This window comes from Mauremys reevesii, linkage group 18 (assembly GCF_016161935.1).
Source record: "Mauremys reevesii isolate NIE-2019 linkage group 18, ASM1616193v1, whole genome shotgun sequence".
NCBI lineage: Eukaryota > Metazoa > Chordata > Testudines > Geoemydidae > Mauremys > Mauremys reevesii.
In genome coordinates this window covers 3,775,132-3,793,802 of record NC_052640.1, presented here as the reverse complement: position 1 = coordinate 3,793,802, position 18,671 = coordinate 3,775,132, and the positions used below count along the sequence as shown (strand labels likewise).

Below are 18,671 nucleotides of genomic sequence, written 5' to 3'. Positions count from 1 at the left end.
AGACCTTTCTTCTCTCTCTTTGTTTTAAAGTCTTCCGGCTTGGGCTGCAGAAAGGGAATATTTTTCTTCTCTTGTATGCGCTGCCAAGCTGTATGATTATGATAATAGAAGTTTGTCATAATTTACAGTGTCTGACTACAGTTCATATAGATTATGACACACAAATAATTCTCAGAAATGTCATTATTTTGTCCTCGCAGGAGAAACCCTGCGACCTGCCATGAACCACATCTGTGCAAATATCATGGGACATCTCAATCAGAAGGGATTTTATTCTGTGCTGCAGGTTTGTTCATGATTATAATAGTTGATATGCTTTGCAAACCCTGCAGTGTTTTCTGCCTTAACTCAGTTCTAAGATTCTCTGGACGTGTTGTTTCATGTTTGGGATGGATATGTATTGGCAGTGATTCTCTCTGAGAATACTTTGCTTATGGTCGGTGTGACGTTCCCATCTGGTGTTATCTGGACCGGTGATCTGCTAGGTCACTCCAATACTTGACTCTGGGAGCCAGCCTTACCCTGCTCTGCTGTGAGAACCCCCACTCCTGGGCTGTTCACGAACAGCCTCTGGCATGTAAGCTGCTCCCAGCTACTTGCAACCAAATTACACTAGCCAATATCCCCGATCCCAGACACAACCCTAGGAACCTCCGTCTTGTAGTGTCCAGTTATGCCCGCTGGATGCTGCAAGCTTGTATTAGTCAATTTAAGAAAGAAATTGATATGTACCAGGCTTGTTATCCCAGGGGAGCCTCTGACATGCTTCAAACCAAACGCACTGCTTCAGGCAGAATAAACAAACAGATTTATTAACTATAAAGATAGATTTTAGGTGATTTATAAGTCAAAACATAACAAGTCCGATTTTGTCAAACGAAATAAAAGAAGATGCATTCTAAGCTGATCTTAACACTTTCAATGTCCTTACAAACTTAGATGCTTCTCACCACAGGCTGGCTGGTTGCTCTTCAGCCAGGCTCTCCCCTTTGATCAGTGCTTAAATTGCTTGGTGTAGTGTCTGTAGATGGAGGTGGAAGAGAGAGGAAGAGCATGGCAAATGTCTCTCCCTTTTATCAAGTCCCTTCTTCCCTCTTGGCTTTGCCTCCCCCCGCCCTGAGAGTCAGGTGAGCAGTACCTCATCGCAGTCCCAAACTGACCAAAGGAAGGGGGCTAACTCCCTCGAGAGTCTAACAGAATTTATTGTTGCTGCCTAGGCCAGCATCCTTTGTTCCTGTGAGACTGGGCTGGGTTTGTCCCATACCTGCCCTGATGAGGTGTGAACTGCCTCTCTGCTCTTGGAGAGTTTTTGCCTGGGCTTATTTTAAGCTATGAGGATACATTTTCAGCCTCATAACTACGTACATGAAATTATAACCTATAGCCTTACTGTAACAACAATGCTCAGTGCATCATGAGCCTTCTGAAGACGGCTGACACGACAAACTTTGCATTAGATGTCACACAGTCATTTTACAAGGATGAACATGGGGGTGCTGGTGTTCTGCCAAGATACAGAGTGTCACAGTTGGTAAACCAAAAAACTCACCCTCCCCTCCTTTCCGTGAGCAATATTTAATCCAACTACCATTTCATAATCTCATTAGGAGATGGAAGGCAGCAGTGCAGTGCAGTTGGTTAAAATACAGAACTAGGAGTCAGGAGTCTTGAATTCTGTTCCCAGCCCTGCCATTGAATTTGTGTGTGATTTTAGGCAGGTTTCTTCACCGTTCTGTGCCTCACTTTTTTTCCATCTGTAAAATGGGGGTGTCCATCTTTCACAGGGTTGTTGCAAGGCTTGTTTATGGATTATAAAGGGCCTTGATACCCTCTGAAGAAAAGCCCTATAAAAATAGCAAGTGTGATCACAGTATACCTCTTTGAATGCAGTTTCTCTGTGCTCCCAGTACCTGGAACAGAAACGCTCTGATCCAGGCCAGTGACTTGTAACAACCTCATTAAAGCAACACTCTCTCTGATTTCTTTTTATATCTCTTGAAAGTGACCGTGTCCTTCAAGAACACAGCTGGATTCTTTCTCTAACAAGAGTTTCAATTTTCTTTTCAGATTTTGCTAACAAATGGCTTGGCAAGATCCAGACCATCCCTGTCCAAAGGCACTTTAACTGCAGTCTTTTCTCTTGCATTGCGGTAAGGCAGCAAAAGCCGCTTGGGGTGATATGTAGCCAAAGCTGCTTTCAGTGTCTGTCTGAAGACCTCTTGCCCTGCCAGTTTCTCATTGTGTTTCTCTCTTTGTATCTGTCTGTGAGTTAGTATTAGTGTATTAGTGCATGATGCTAATTTAGGTGGAGAGCTTGATTTTTTTTCCTACTCTGTACCCCTAAAATCAAGTGTTTATAAATCAGCTGTAAAGATCAGTTGTGGGGTTAAACTTGGAATGCTGTATTTCTCTGTGTTGGGTAAATAGTCTGAAGGAACGGGCCTTCTTTCTGCAAGTGTGATTCGCATCTCACAATGAACTGCCAGTGCGCCTCTAACTACATAATTATGGATGCATGTCAGGTAGAGGTGCAGATGATCAGATCTGTGCTCGCAGTTCAATTTGCATGTGTAAATTGTGTACCCAAAGAGGGACTAGCTAGAAACACCCCCCTACGTTTCAAAATAAAGTCCAGGCACAATCCAAACTCAGATCTGCAAAGCCCAGATCTCTTCACGGGAAATTCACTTGGTGTCAGACCACGGTGCCCAAGTAGCATCCCTAAAGACTTTCATGAGCGAACTCTGAACCGGTTTCCTTCCATAAGTGTCATTTCTGGGATCATGGGACAGGCTCAGGTCTGATTTTCTGATGATCATTCCAGCAAGGGTAGAGTGATTTCTCACCCTGCCCCAGACTCAAACTGGTTTTGAATCAGTCACTTAAGCTTTTCCTGAGTAAATGGGAACTATTTATTTATCTACTTCACGGGAGTGTTGTGAGGTTTAATCTAGTCTCTAAAGAGCTCCATAAACGCTAACATGGGAGGTGCTGTGTATTATGGAATAAGACTCCATGTTGCCTCCTGCCTCTGGCTTTCTTTGATTCCCTGGGGTCATGATGGATGTTGTTAAATCGCCATGATAGCAGAAGCCATAGGGGGCTGATTCTTTTTAAACTGACCTCGGTAATGAGAACAGAAGCAGCAGCCAGTTCTGAAACTCTCTGATAGATAGGCTGCATTTCTTAGGAAACACAAAGTGTGAGGTTTGACGTATTTTTTTTTTCTCTCTCTCTTCAGCCCTGTGATTGCTGCTCAGTTTTCTGACAATCTCTTGAGATCATTCCTGATCCATATCATGTCAGTGCCTGCTATCGTGACTCACCTTGCTACCCTAACACCTGAGGTACGTGGGCTACTCCATCACAGAATCCTGAGCCCTTTGGCATATCAAATATGCTGTAATTAGTCATCAGCGACTCTACAGTTACAAATAATGGCGAGTAAAGAGTTGGATCAGCCTCTTAAAAGTTGACAGTAAAATGTAACCCTTTTCTAATGGAAACACATGTTCCTTCCCCATCCTTCATAGCCTGGGTTTCTAATGCTGTGGAAGCTGACTTAATTGTTTCATGCCTCAGTTTCCCCATTTGTAAAATGTCTTTTTGTGTGTATACCATGTACTCTTTGGGACAGAGACTCTTACAGAGTGCCTAGCACACCCAAGCCATGATTTCTATTGGAGCCTTTTGTCAATCTTCCCACCATGCCAATGGCTAATTGGGCTGATGCCCTTAAGGCACATCATTTCATAGCCTGTGGTACACAAGGGTGTGACATGGCCAGCATCACATCCAACCACCTTGACAGCCTTAACCGGATGGATCAGGTACCCATTCTGCAGCTGGGTGAACTGGAGGTGGCCTTTTGGTGTGAGATCGAACAAGACTTGAGCCCACGACCTTCCTGATTGTAGTTATGCACCTTAGCCACTCAGCCACCACACCTCATGGTACTGCTAGGCCCTCCCATCAGAGAAATATTAAATAGCAGCAAGCCGGAATGTTGTTTGTGCTGGTTTTTCAAAACTGGTTTGAGTCTTTGTTTTAGTAGCCGTTAGAGTGGTTTGCTTTGCGTTGGTATTTAGAGTGCTGTGCACATTTCTTACCAGATAAGATACTGTGGCAACAGCTGATAAATGCAGAGCCTCCTCCCCGCTCAGCTGGGCATGCAAATGAATAGGACATTGTTATGGAGATTTATCCGCTCAACTCTGGACATCTCTATGGTTTAGAGAAACTGCAAGTGGCACAGTTTTGGGTGTAAATTATTACTTAACGTATTCAGCTGTGTGTGTGTGATCTGAGGCTACTCTGCTTCTCTTTGTTTTTAGGCTGGACATTTTATTTTTTTGTGTCCTTGTCCTTCCATCCCCATGGTGATTTCTGACAGGGGAGCGAATGAACAAAGAGATGCAAAATCATCTATCACATAGAGCAGGATCTTCACTGAGCCGTGATATACTGCCCACTAATACCATGTGGTTTGTCTGCTCCCTTTCACAGCATGGGCCGAATGCTGGTGAATTCCAGGGAATGCAGGCGTTTTTAACTGCCATAGACTCAGGACAGGTGAAGGTTATCTTTGTGACTGGTTAGAATATGCCCAGTTCACCTGCAGATCTCCCTTGTGGCAGGCCCCCCCACGTGCCTGTGATCTTCTTGTGAGATCTCTTCTTTAGAGTAATTCTTTGGCATGAAGCCTGTGCAGCCCCTGAACGCAGTGATTGCTCACAAGAATGAACAAACACCCTGAATCGCTGATGAGGTATCAGGTCTGGTGGCTTTTGTGTGATGCTCTGTTAGTTTAATTTGCAACTTCACAATCATTTAAAAACAATTCTGTCTTTCAGCGCCTCGCAGTGCTAGAATCCCATGACCTTTTCCGCAAATTCATCTTATTTTTAAGTCGTGAGGCTCAATGCCGAGATGTCTGCGTGTGTTTAGAAGGAAGCCATACTCTTTGTTTACTGGGTAAGCATGTGTCCGGAATCTGAGCATGTTCCACATCAGAGGAGAAATTTAAGAGTCCTTCTTTGCTTTGAGGAGAGGGCCCTGTGGGAGTGAAATCTGAATTCCTCTCTTGGGGTCAAGGACTCTGGATTTTAAAGTCTAACCTTTTCTGAAACAACCATTTGGGTGGTTTCTAAAATAGCTTGCGTCAAATGTGTTTGGAAGGACACTTAACTTCAGGTTTAATGTAAGGTATAGAAATGTAGGGCTGGGAGGGACATCAAGAGGTCAACCAGTTCAGCCCCCTGCGCTGAGGCAGGACTAAGTGAATGTAGAGGGTCGTGCTAAGAGACCCACGAAACAGAGGAGGGCGGTTCAAAAAGAGACCCCTGCCTACAGATGTGGTGTTTTGATCTAACAGGAAATCATAACCTCAGCTTGCTTTCCAGTTAGACACTGATACAGCAAACACGAAATTACCTGCCTACGTTGATATGCTACTGCAACTTGCTGAGTTCACATCAGCTTTGTGGAAATAGTCAGAGGAACTGTTGTAATTCGTGAACGGCCTCCTGGCTACTGTTAGGAGCTCTCTATTTCATATACTGCTGCGCATGAAGTGTTGGCGGGAAGCAAATGAGATGGCTATGGGAGGATGTCCTGCGCTAGCACAGAGCATCACCTTGGTGTGGGAAGTGTGTGCTGGAAACTGTGCTGAAACCAGGGACGGCTCTGAAAAGAGTCGGTGAACAACCATCAGAGAAGAAGAGACAAATTTTGGTCACTGGACAACTGAATTGGATCTGAATCTCTTTAAGGAATGGTTCTTCAGGCTTAATCCAAACCCAGTGTGAGTGAGGGCAGTGTCAGTGAAAACACTGTATTCACTGAGAGTCATTGACTTTGAAAATTGTTATGGATTCCAAGGCCAGAAGGGTCCATTGTGGTTGTCTAGACGGATCTCTTATGTATGGCCATAGAGCTCCCCCAAAAGGATTCCCAGAGCAGATCTTTTAGAAAACCATCCAGTCTTGATTTAAAAAGGGTCAGTTATGGAGAATCCATCACAACCTTTGGAAAATTGTTCCAATGGTTAATTACTCTCACTGTTACTTGAACCTGCTGATGCTAGACCTGAATTCGGCCTGGTTTCTCCAGCCCATTCAGTCCCCCAATTCGTTTCAAGACATAGGACCTCAGTGATTCTCCAAAGTTAACATCAAAGTCAATGGGGAATTTTGCCACTGAATTCAGTGGGAGCAGGATGCAGCCCATACTCATGGTTTTTAGTTACCCTTTCCTGCTGAAGGCACTGAGTCAGTGTAGCGTTAACAAATAAACAAGGAGGGATTATGAACTGACTGGCTGGAGCACTGGGGAGCAGACGGGTGGGGTACGGCCCTGCACTGGTGGGGAGTGGAGAGGTGGTGGAGAGAGACTGATCTCAACCCCCTTCTGTCTCCAGTAAAGGTGTCATAGTAATTCTCATACAAATGTCGCTCCTCTTCAAAGGGCTGCTGCTGGTTCTTTTTCAGGTAACCTCATTTATCTGGGCTCCTTGAATGACAAAGTGCTAGAGGACGAGACTGCTCACTTTGTGAGTGTGCTTATCCACATGCTCTCGTACTGCCAGAAGTATGTGTCGCAAAAGAAATCCAACCTCACGCACTGGCACCCTGTCCTTGGCTGGTTCTCCCAGACTGTGGATTATGGGTAAGTGAGCATGTAACTCTTGAGATTTATGACTTGGCCAGGTTACACATGCAGTACCTTCTGTCACTGTTAGGATGGACAGTGTGGCCACCATAACTCCTGAATTCTATTTTAATTGTGCAACCTTGACACTGCATTCATATGCAGCTTGTTAGATGCGATAAAGCCACTGTTACAACCTGTCTCTCTCTTTCTCTCCCTCGCCCCTGACTTTTCTTCTAGGTTAAATGAGTCCATGCCTCTGCTCACAAAGCAGTTGCAGCATCTCTGGGGAGTCCACCTAATTCGCATCCTCTTCAGTGACGTTCTCAGCAAGAAGCTGGTGGAGACTCAGGATCCGACTTATCCGTCGGGGCAAACTGCTTCCCCCCAGAACAGCCTTCCTATGAAAAGTCAGTTCAGTACGGGCCAGGGCCTGGGCTCTGTGTCTTCTCTCTTTGACTTTCTTCCCTTTAGTCAAAGGCTTTGAGCAGTTTTTTGCAGCACCTGCTATTACCTAGCTAGAGGCAAGTTCTTCCTGGGGTCTGATTACTCTGTGATGTTGGCAAGTCACATATCTTGGGGACGCTTGCCTGTTTCCAAGCAGGGTTTGAATTGTTTCTCAAGTGGTTTGAAGATGAAAAGCATGATGTAATCCTTACCACACAGTCTGTTACTGGGGGTCTCTTTACCTTACAGTGGTTGGATAGTATCCCAGCTTCACAGGTGGAAACTGTGGCACAGCAAGGTTAAGTGACGTCCCCATGGTCTCACAAGGAATCATTGGCAGAGCCTGGATTATAGCTCTGGAATTTCTAGGTTCTAGTCTCTTGCTCTAGCCCCCTATAACTGTGCTGACTCAGTCTACTGTAGATATGCACTAGATATTCTAGCACAACTAGTGACTCCTATTACATTTGGATAACGTTTGAAACTAGAGAATAACTTGTGAATGATCTCCGTGTCACCAGAGAACGGCTTGGTGTTTATGGAATGGAGAATGTTCCTATAAAGCATTCTGCCATGGGGAATTCACTGAAATCTGCAGTTCTGTGGCATGACCCACTCAATCGGTTACTGTCCTTACTAAAACCCCCATTGTTATGGGGCTGCACAGTGACCCAGGATAAGACTTCACCTGGTGATGAATGTCTCAGTCTCCAAGACCCATGTGCATGTGTCTCCCTTCATCTCCCACCAGATCTTTTCAAGCGAGCCTTTCAGAAGTCTGCCTCTGTTCGCAACATCCTCAAGCCAGTTGGAGGCAAGCGGGTGGATTCAGCAGAGGTGCAGAAGGTTTGCAGCATCTGTGTGCTGTACCAAACCACGCTGACGACTCTGACGCAGATCCGGCTGCAGATACTCACAGGTCAGTTGGTTTTTGTCTTTTCTTCAAAGCACCTTTTAAAATTGGGGAGGAATCTTCTAAAGATCTAAATTTGTGCCTCTCACTGATTCCTTTGACTCTGCTGGTAGTTGTACTACACAGGGCTGTTTATTGACCAGCTGGATGCAAAGCTTGTTCTATCCTGGATCATACGTCTGATCAATAGCATTCATCACTGCTTTATCAAATGTTAGCTCTCTAGAATACAAATGAAAGCAAGTTCTGCTCCATTGAAGCCTGCTCACTTCTTATTGACTGAATCTGGCCCAGTGTCTTTGAGTAATACCCAGTAATACCAGTCTTTATGTGGTGAGCCCGTTGGATGCTTCCGTTATATTCCGTGTTCCCTCTAATTTTTTCCATCTATGTGTGGAATGAATTTTGTTATGGGCATAATATCGAGGTAATGTGCAGATGTGCACCACCAGTAGAAACCAAAAACCTAGATATAATGTATATTTTTTTAAAAAGTTACTATAGGGATAATTACTCCAGGCAGTACAGGTTAGGCATTTTAGAACTCACTACTCAAAGAATTAAATTTAAGTGCAAAAGAGAAATAAAAATTATGAAATGCATAGACCAGTCAAAAAACTAAAATAACACACTTTGAAAGAAGTATCAAGAAGTAACAACAATACAAGTATGTGTTGGGAGGTGAGTGTGAAAGACTGTGTGTGAATGTGTGTGTGTGTGTGTGAGACAGAGACACACAGCGTGTGGGTGTGTGACAGAGAGACGCGCGTTCTCCCTTTCAGTACCCTGACCCCACTTTCAGTATGCTGCCCTTTTAAGTAGATCAGCAAGTTCAGACACAGCAGCAGCTGCCAGCAAGCTCCCTCTGTCCTAAGCCCTGTTGTGTGTCTTCTCCCCTGCTCTGTGGAGATGGGGTATGGGACGGAGGGAGGGGGACACCTTGACATCAGAGCGCGCACACACACGCACACACACTCTGCACAGTAAGCAGGAGGCTCCTGGGAGCAGCTCTAAGGCAGAGGGCAGGGGCAGCACACAGCAGTGGGAGGAGGGACACTTGGTAGCCTGCTGGGCGGCCACCCAGCCAAGCACTTTACAGGGATCTTAGGTTATATTAAGAACAAATGATCCCTCTTACTAGAAAGGAGGGAGGAGGAGGTAAGCCATCACTGGTCTAGTGGCAAGGACAGGAAACTGGGAGTCCAGACTCCTGGATTCTGTTCCTGGCTCTGCCGTTGACTCTGTGCAACCTTGAGCAACTTGCATGACCTTGCCCTTCGTGCCTTGCTTCCTGGTCTGTACAATGGGGATCATAATGACTGCATCACAAGAGGCTTCATTAACTGATGCTTGTGCAGTGCTGTGAAATCTTGAACTGAAAGGTGCTGTAGGTGTGCAAAGTATTATTAGCTAGCTAAGAGGCTTCCTTCTGGTCTCATTGTGATTGTAGAATACTTGTTCACGTGAATTGCGCCCATGACCACTGTGTGACTTTCCTCTTCACCAGCAGATAGTTTTGCAAAATAAACGGTTATCTGCAACAGGTCATATTCATCTTCCCCTGCATGCAGGGAAAAGAGCTGCATTAAGGCTTGCTTTCTTCTGTTTTCCCTCCTGTAGGCCTCACTTATCTTGATGACCTGTTGCCCAAATTGTGGGCATTTATCTGTGAGCTGGGACCCCAGGGCGGATTAAAACTCTTCTTGGAATGCCTGAACAATGACACAGAGGAATCCAAGAGGCTGCTGGCTATGCTGATGCTGTTTTGTGACTGTTCTCGACACCTTATCACGTAGGTTACTAGCAGATGGCTCTTCCTACGGAATTCAAATATACAGATCGAATGTTCTTTGAGTGCCAGGGTAAAGAGCCGAAATGCTGCTGTAATTACATATAAATAACTAAAATGCAAGCATGTTGTGTAAGGGATGGACATGTGACAGGAGAGGTAACTAGGTATTACAGCAATGGGTGCTCTAGGAATAATTTTTCTTAATGCTTGTGTGCAACAGCTGTGTCTTAACACAGGACAAATTCTTCAAAGGTACATATCATGCTGTAAGAAGGGGCATTGGCTGGCTGGCAGGTCACTCCACCGGGAGCCTGTATACCTGGGACTATTCCCAGCTCCACTGCCCACTCGCTATGTGACGCTGTGCCACCTCCTTGCCTAGAAAGTCTTCCCATCTGTAAAATGAAGATAATTCTACTTACCCACCTTGTTCAAGTGCTTTGCAATCTACGAGTAAAAAGCCCTTTAAATTGTCAGAAGGTGGAGATGGATGGCAGGGAGAGGTTCACTCCCTCTGGGACACCTGGCATTGATCACTGTCAGTAGATGGGATACTGGTCTGGATGGACCTTTGTTCTTGCCCAGTATGGCCATTCTTATGTTCTAAATGCGATACTGCACTGGGTGTAGTTTATTTCTCAGACTTTTTGTGCTGTCTTATGTTAAACTCAGACATTGATCAGAATCAGTAAATACATACTGTTGGTTTAGGGGTTTAGCTCCTGCTTTAGTCGTCACAGGAAATGAGAACTCCCACTAGCTGTGCCAGGCAAAATGCACGCTCTGCAAGCCCTCTCAAAAGGGAAATAGCCAACCTGTGTTTTCCTCTTCCAGAATTCTCGACGAAATTGAAGTCTATGAAGAACAGATCTCATTCAAATTGGAAGAGCTAGTTACCATCTCCTCTTTCCTGAATTCCTTTGTGTTTAAGATGATCTGGGATGGAATTGTGGGTAAGCGTGTCAGCAGCTTCATTGAGGGGACCATGATAATTATTTTAAAAAGTAGTAGTGAATCGATTCATCCAGAGGCTTCAGCCAGTTTGCTAGTATGACTTGAATGCTGTGCACAGAAAGTGTTACAAATTCTTAGGGCCGAGGGATTCAAGCCTGGATCCTGGCAGATGTTGGGCACTTCTTGTGAGAGAGGCTGAGACCCTTTAATTCCCCTAAAGCCAGTGGAAGTGGAGAACGCTTAGCCCCCTTTGTTTGTGCTGGGGAAAGGAGCGGCTCTCTGCTTCGTGTCGGCCACTAGTATATAGGAGGCCCTGAACGCTGCTTCCGTGTTTGTCTTGTAGAGAATGCCAAAGGAGAGACGCTGGAGTTGTTCCATTCTGTTCATGGCTGGCTGATGATCTTGTATGAAAGAGACTGCCGCCGGCGCTTTGCTCCTGAGGACCACTGGTTGCGGAAGTGAGTGCTGGATCCTCGTGCTGGGCCGTGTACGATCGTTTGGCTTTCTCAGCACAGCGGCTCTTGTCTTGACCATTTTGGACACTGTCACTTTGTTAGACATGGAACTTCCTTGTTGTTCCTCTCTGCCAGCCCCCTGCCAGGGTTCTTCCCTATGCTCCGTTTACCTTGTTTAATTTAAAGTCCCTGGTGATGGCGCTTCCCTCTCTTCTGTAGAGCGATTATTCTCAGGATCACTTGTACAGGGTACACATTTCAAAAGCACCTACGTCCCATTTTCAGAAGAGATTTAAGCTCCTAAATCTCTTAGGTGCTTTTAAAAATGTGATCCCCACTGATTTTGCGAAGCCCTGTTTTCTCTGTGTGTTTCTCAGGGAGCTCTGAATACGTGTCTTGCTTTTTCAGGGACCTCAAACCCAGTGTGCTCTTCCAAGAGCTGGACAAAGACAAGAAGCGAGCTCAGCTGCTCTTGCAGTACATCCCGCATGTCATCCCCCATAAGAACGTGAGTGAGACCTGGGCAGGAGGGCTTTGAGTGCTGTACGCCAGGAGAGTGGTTGCTACTGCCCATCCCGTGGGTGAATGAAAGGGACTTGAGTCTCCAAGGTTTTCCAGTGCTGAATTCACACACCATTTAAAAATACAGGGGATGCAGCTTATTAGCAATCTCTCATTTCCCAGCAAAAACTTGCTAGTAACCAAAAGTTGGCCATAGACAAAAGGCCCATGCCTGAAACAGCAGCGTGGGGCAGCCCGTGGCCAGGGACTGGCTGCCCGACAGGAGGTAATGCAGGAATCCCAGTGCTGCAGAGTGGGAGGGGAGGGCAAGGCTGCAGCCTGGATGCTGAGGCTTTGCCCGGGGAGTGAAGGTGCTGGGGGGCCCACAGGGCTGTATGGTATTTCTCCCTGCACTCTCTGTGCTGCTCCCTGCCCTGGCACCGGGAGCCCAGGCTTGGCACATCCCAGTGCTTCCTTCCCTGGCTGCACTCACACAAGCCTGCCCATGGACGGGGCTCTCCATGGGATTGGGGGCTCTGGGATGTGCCAGGGTAGGGTGCAGCCCAGAGAGCACAGGGAGAGCCCCCAGCAAAGCCCCAGCTGCAGCTCGGGCCAAGCTCTGCATATCCAGGGGCTGCTTTCCCTAGTTGCAGCCCTGCAAACATGCCTGCAGCTGGGGCTTTTCACTGCAACTGGGGGAGCCGGGGGCCCTCGAGGCTTCACAGCAAGAAAAAGGAAGGTGTCGGTTAGAGGCATGACAGTTGCTAATATCCAAATCCCATTAACATTAAAGTCAGTGGAATGGGATCAGTTCTCAGCAAAATGTTGTTAATAACCAAAATTTGTCAATATCAGGATCGCTAATAACCAGCATCCACTGTAGCTCCATTGTGTTAAACGTCTCTTCTTTCCCATTAGAGAGGGTCTTGTTTGTGAAGGAAGGTCCTTCATCCCTGCTGATTCAAGCTGGCAGCAATGCCCCATTTGGCTGCAGGAGTCAGCCCAATGGGCAGGGTATATGCAGGCCTACCAAGCTGTCCCTTTCTAGACTGCATCACGCTGGATCTGGCATTCAAGGGAGGGCTTTTCTCTGCGCAGCCGTTACGTACACTAAGTGGGAACCTTCCTGAATAAAACACAGAAGGTTGTCGCTTAATTATATGGGGCGTAATGTCAAAAAAGGTATCATGGGCTAGATCCCACTCGCCTTATGTGGGTAGGTGTTGCTGACTTCAGTGGGTCTGCTCACATGAGTAGGGCAAGTAGGATTCAGGCCTGGGTATAATTTTCTTTAGCTAATTTTTCCCCCTTTGCACTGCAGATGGTTGTGAAAGCAACAGTATTTATCTGCTCCGTTTGTCTTTGTCTAGTACTGAATATCCATCCAGGTGGGTGAGCAGCATGTGTAACTTTCACGAGGTGCAGTGCGGAGATTTATTACCCTGACGCTGTTGGTCTCTCTTGGATTTATTTATTTATTTTAGAGGGTTCTTCTTTTCCGAAACATGGTGACGAAGGAGAAGGAGAAGCTTGGGCTGGTTGAAACAAGCTCTGCATCACCTCACGTCACACACATAACTATCCGCCGCTCACGCATGCTGGAGGTGAGTGGCTCGGCCCTCAGAAGCAAATCTGCCAGCCAGAAACCTGGTTTTGTTGGTGACTGTGCTGTGAGTGTGTGGTTCAGTGCTTGCCCGGGTCTTGATTGAGGTACCTCTGTGGGGCCCTTGCCATCGCATCTGGACATGTTTAACAATAGAAATAGCAACAGTGTCTGTCTGTCTGTTCTTTGCCAGCCTGCAGGAGCATTCTGAGTGTGTTTGTGTTGTGCCTGCCTGTGTTTGAAGGGACAGCTAAGGCCAAGGAATGAGTTGGTATCCAGTTCTGATCGCAGTCAGGTTCCTGATCGTTCTTGTGGCTGAGAGTTCCACTGCCTAGGCCCTGCTCCTGGGAAGTTCTGTTCCGTGCACTCCTGAGCCTCCTACTGTAACAGTCGGGGAAGGGCGTGAGCATGGAGCTCATTCTAGGTATGAAGAGCTGCAGTGACTGAGTGGGGAGATTCCTGAATGCGTGGATCACCTTGCCTGGGTCTGGGCCTGGTAGAGCACCACTTTCTGGCCAGTTGCCAATGGGAGTGGACGTATTTTGCCACCCTAGGTGTTTGGGCATCCAGTAGTAGTGGGGAGTCCCAATGCCGCGGGCTGACGTAGCAATCAGATGCTGGGGGGAGGAGGCAAGTTCTTCAAAGTGCTTCCTCTGTCCTCTCAGCAGCACCTCAGACTTGCGTGGGTTCGCTTAGCCAGCTGCTCTTCATCTAGGTGCTGACGAGGCTAGGCTCTGGGCTGGCTGGTGCTGTGTGTGTTTGATAGGGTGACCAGACGTCCCGATATTTAGGTGTTCGTCCTGATATTTCGCTCTGCCGGCAGCACTCGCTCCTCTCCCCTGTGTCCTGATATTTTCTCTCTCTCATCTGGTCGCCCTAGTGTTTGATAGGATGGAATCTAGCGTGGGGCATCCTGTTCCTTACTGGGTTGAAGGTTAACTAATAAGTGCCTCAGAATATCCAGCCATGGGTGAAATGGTGAGCTCAGGCCAAGGCTGTACTGCGTCCCAGACACATGCTTTGTACAACTCACAGAAGCTGAAAGGATTGAAAGGTGGAATCAGCATTGTTTATGCTCATTTCCATTTTAAATAGATTAGGGCTCATTCTCTGCTGGCATGGATGCATCATATGTAGAAAGCTCTTTTAGGCACCAAAAACTCTTCCTTCCCCAGTGGAGACTCTGGTAGTGCTGCCCGTTTTTCCACTAAACCGTAACAAACTGTGAAAGTTTCCCTTGTCTGCCTTGATCAGACCCTGGGACTTGACATCCATCTGTGTTCTGTACACGCACTGCTCCTTGCTGAGTGATCCAGTGCAGAGTGATGGGCTTGCAGCTCGATGTCAAACTCCGATCGCTGCTAGAGAGCAAACGTGCCTGCGTAGTCAGGCAGCAGCGCATACCCGCTTTGGGGCATGGGGGTCAGCGGAACCTGCTAGATTCTGGGGTGGGCGGTATCTCTTGCCTTCACCTGCAGTAACAGATGGAGCACTTGGCTCGGGATCGCCTCATCCAACAGATTTTTTTTTTTTTTTTTTTTAACCAATTTCAATTGCGATTTTCTCACATATTTATTACTGACTCAGCTGTGTCCCCACGTTTATCTCCCCTGAGTCAGGGTCTGTTCAAATGTGCCATGTTCTCATGTGCTGGAGCAGAGGCCCGGAGGGAGGGGCCTAGGGCGTGCATACAAGACCAATTGGTCCCACTCAGTTGCTTTGGTTCTTTACTTCATGCTCCCTTGAATTCACATTTGTACTAGAATCTCACTAACTGTAGGATTTGCTGTCTTCTCTAAGGCACAAGTCTCTTATTTGTCTGTTAGCGAGCACATGGACAATAAGATAACGTGTAATTGATGCTGTGCTACACTAAAAAAGCTCTCCGCATTTGTCAAACAAGAGTTTTAGCATAGCTGCTGAATAATCATGTCAGTTCTCTTGTCTCCTGCTTTATTCCTTTGTCCCTTTACCCTCTTGTTGCCTCTATAGGTAAATGCTCTATAGGTAACTAGTGTGGGCTGTGTACAGCTGTAATTGTAGATATACACCATAATGCACTAACTGTGGTGGTTTCCCTTTCCACACAATGAGTTGTCCCATCTCTGAGGGTATGTCTACACTACGAAATTAGGTTGAATTTATAGAAGTCAGTTTTTCAGAAATCATTTTTATACAGTCGATTTGTGTGTGTCCCCACACAAAATGCTCTAAGTGCCTTAAGTCGGCGGACTGTGTCCACAGTACTGAGGCTAGCGTCGACATCCGGAGCGTTGCACTGTGGGTAGCTATCCCACAGTTCCTGCAGTCTCCACTGCCCATTGGAATTCTGGGTTGAGATCCCAAAGCCTGATGGGGGGGAAAAGCAGTGTCGCGGGTAGTTTTGGGTACATGTCGTCAGGCCCCCCTCTCCCTCCTTCCCTCCATGAAAGCAATGGCAGACAATCATTTTGTGCCTTTTTTCCTGGGTTATCTGGGCAGATGCCATACCACGGCAAGCATGGAGCCCGCTCTGCTCAGCGTCACCGTACGTCTCCTGGGTGCTGGCAGATGTGGGACTGCATTGCTACACAGCAGCAGCTCATTGCCTTTTGGCAGCAGGCGGTGCATTACGATTGGTAGCCATCGTCGTCATATTCCTGGGTGCTCTTTTAGCCGACCTCGGTGAGGTCAGTTAGAGGCGCCTGGGCAGACATGGGAGTGACTCAGCCAGGTCATTCCTATCTTCTGCTGAGCACCCAGGAGAAGACGATGGCTAGCAATCGTACTGCACGATGTTCTGCCGAGCACCCAGGAGATGATGATGGCTAGCAATCGTACTGCACTGTCTTCTGGCGAGCAGCCAGGAGATGCCGATGGCTAGCAATTGTAATGCAGCATCTTCTGCCGAGCACCCAGGAGATGACGATAGCTAGCAGTCGTACTGCACCGTCTGCTGCCAGCCTAAGATGTAAAAGATAGATGGAGTGGATCAAAACAAGAAATTGACCCGATTTGTTTTGTGAAATCAACGGCCTGCTAAACCCAGGGTTTTGAGTTCAGTCCTTGAGGGGGCCATTCTGTGTGACAGTTGTTTGTGTTTCTCCTTGATGCAAAGCCACCCCTTTTGATTTTAATTCCCTGTAAGCCATGTCGTCAGTCGCCCCTCCCTCCGTCAGAGCAACGGCAGACAATTCTTTTATGCAAAACCAGGTGAGGAGGCGATGGCAGCGCGGTGACAAGAGTGATGAGGACATAGACATGGTCATAGACTTCTCACAAAGTACGGGCCAGGCAATGTGCCCTGGCAATGTGCACATCATGCTGATGAGCTCTGCATGGTCACCTGTGCTGATCAGCTCGCCACGCTGGCCAAACAGGAAGTGAAATTCAAAAGTTCGTGGGCCTTTTCCTGTCTACCTGGCCAGTGCATCTGAGTTGAGAGCGCTGTCCAGAGCGGTCACAATGGAGCACTCTAGGATAGCTCCTGGAGGCCAATCCCATCGAATTGCGTCCCACTACCCCAAATTTGACCTGGGAAGGCTGATTTCAGCGCTAATCCCCTCGACAGAGGTGGAGTAAAGAAATGGATTTTAAAGAGCCCTTTAAGTCGAAAAAAAGGGCTTCATCGTGTGGATGGGTCCAGGGTTAAATCGAGGTAACGCTGCTAAATTCGACCTAAAGTCGTAGTGTAGACCAGGCCTGAAATGCTGCTTCAAAGAGAAGGCAGATTTCTTCCCAGGAATCCTGGATGTGGTGATGTCCAGTCTTTGTATGAAACAATATGTTCAGGAAACTTAGCACGTTGCTTTTCTGACCCCAAATCTGTGGCATTAACACAAGAGTTTGTCACTGTCTTTGTGAATGTGAACTCCCACGTAACATGCCGGTATACCATTTATATCCCATGTTTGTGAAGACGTGTGTGTCCTTCTGCATGGCTAATGTGTGGCAATTCTCACCTGGGCAGGATGGCTACGAACAACTAAGGCCGCTGACCCAGAACCTCATGAAGGGAGTTATCCGAGTGAAGTTTGTGAATGACCTGGGTGTCGATGAGGCTGGTATCGATCAAGATGGTGTTTTCAAAGAGTTCTTGGAGGAGATCATAAAGAAGGTGTTTGACCCTGCGCTCAACCTCTTTAAGGTACTGATGCTGAGCTGTAGAAATAGGCTCTGAGCACTCCCCAGTCTGAAATGACGAGTGAAAACTGGCTCTGGTTGTTCACAGTTCTGATGTCTTGTCTCATCATTTTGTTTGTGTAGACGACCAGCGGTGACGAGAGGCTGTATCCATCTCCGACATCCTACATCCACGAGAACTATCTCCAGCTCTTTGAGTTTGTGGGAGAAATGCTCGGGAAGGCTGTGTATGAGGTAAGCCGAAGGAGGCCAGCACGTGGCTGTCTCCCACTTTGGGGTAGCGTTGCTCACACACACCTCGTCCCAGCCCTGGGGATGTGCAGGCAAACTGTAGGAGGGCATTGCGTTCTGTTGGTGTGCTGTGGCAGGGTGAGGAGGGCAGAATGACCTAGAGGAATGACGTGTACGAGTAATGCTGTCTTGCAATAGACCTGTTGGGCTGGGACTCTCAAAGGGAATTAGGTGCCCAAATCCTACTGACATTCAGCTCCCTTGACCTCCTTTGAAAATGCCAGCTTTGATGGCCTTGCTTCGTGCAGTTTAGAGCCAGAGGAGACCAGGAGATCCGACCTCCCATATGTCTCAGGCCATTGGATTTCACCCAGGTACCCCGAGATTGAGCCCAATGACTTTAGTTAAACCAAGGCATGTTAGTCTTCAAGGGACTCTGAACTGTTGTGTGCCCCAGGCAGAGATCAGGGGAGTCTGGTGCCACCAGTGCCCGAGGCCCCTGCAATGGCAAGGGGGTGAGTAGGTGAAATATGCCTAAATATCCAACTGAAAAATTCACTCTGTAGCTACAAAACAAAAAAGAAATGGCTAGAGTCAGAGTACGTGGGCTCCCTCTGCTGCCACTGTTGCTGCTGCTGGTGGATCTACTGCCGAGGAGTGGTAATGTGGCACTGCTTTCCAAAGACAGGCCAGACCATGGTGTTTGCCAGCTGGAAAAGGATGGAGCCATGAGGGAAACAAATTTTGCTTTCTAACTTCCAAAAGCGAGTGTGTTTAAAAGTGAAAGTGAACGCCAAGAGGTGGAATTAAAGAGACAACTTGAGCTAAATATAAGGAGAATGAATCATCTCCCAAACGAAGTGGTGGAAGCACCTAAATGACGTGGGACTAGATGGGAGGTGATTGCTGGGCGCTGAGGGAAGGGTTAGATGACTGGTGCAAGCCACTTCTAAGGTCTGCCGCTCTAGAAGAGCACTTAGCCATGTCCTGGTCTCTCGCCCCTCT

The 18,671-nt window shown here is 47.2% G+C and overlaps 1 protein-coding gene across 5 annotated transcripts in view; it reads left to right on the top strand.

Annotated features, from left to right (window-relative positions):
* The window catches only part of UBE3B (ubiquitin protein ligase E3B), a 34,725-nt gene that overhangs the window by 4,931 nt on the left and 11,123 nt on the right, over positions 1-18,671 (top strand). For all 5 annotated transcript variants that reach the window (XR_005589489.1, XM_039504760.1, XM_039504762.1 and 2 more), the window contains 14 exons: positions 201-286; positions 2,068-2,150; positions 3,242-3,347; positions 4,854-4,974; positions 6,489-6,666; positions 6,889-7,058; positions 7,847-8,014; positions 9,629-9,800; positions 10,635-10,753; positions 11,098-11,212; positions 11,618-11,717; positions 13,195-13,314; positions 17,263-17,439; positions 17,559-17,669. Coding sequence is in view for 4 of the 5 variants with exons in the window: in XM_039504760.1 (XP_039360694.1) it covers positions 201-286; positions 2,068-2,150; positions 3,242-3,347; positions 4,854-4,974; positions 6,489-6,666; positions 6,889-7,058; positions 7,847-8,014; positions 9,629-9,800; positions 10,635-10,753; positions 11,098-11,212; positions 11,618-11,717; positions 13,195-13,314; positions 17,263-17,439; positions 17,559-17,669 (1,826 nt within the window). In the remaining variant the exon portion in view is untranslated. The remainder of the gene's footprint in view (positions 1-200; positions 287-2,067; positions 2,151-3,241; positions 3,348-4,853; positions 4,975-6,488; positions 6,667-6,888; positions 7,059-7,846; positions 8,015-9,628; positions 9,801-10,634; positions 10,754-11,097; positions 11,213-11,617; positions 11,718-13,194; positions 13,315-17,262; positions 17,440-17,558; positions 17,670-18,671) is intronic.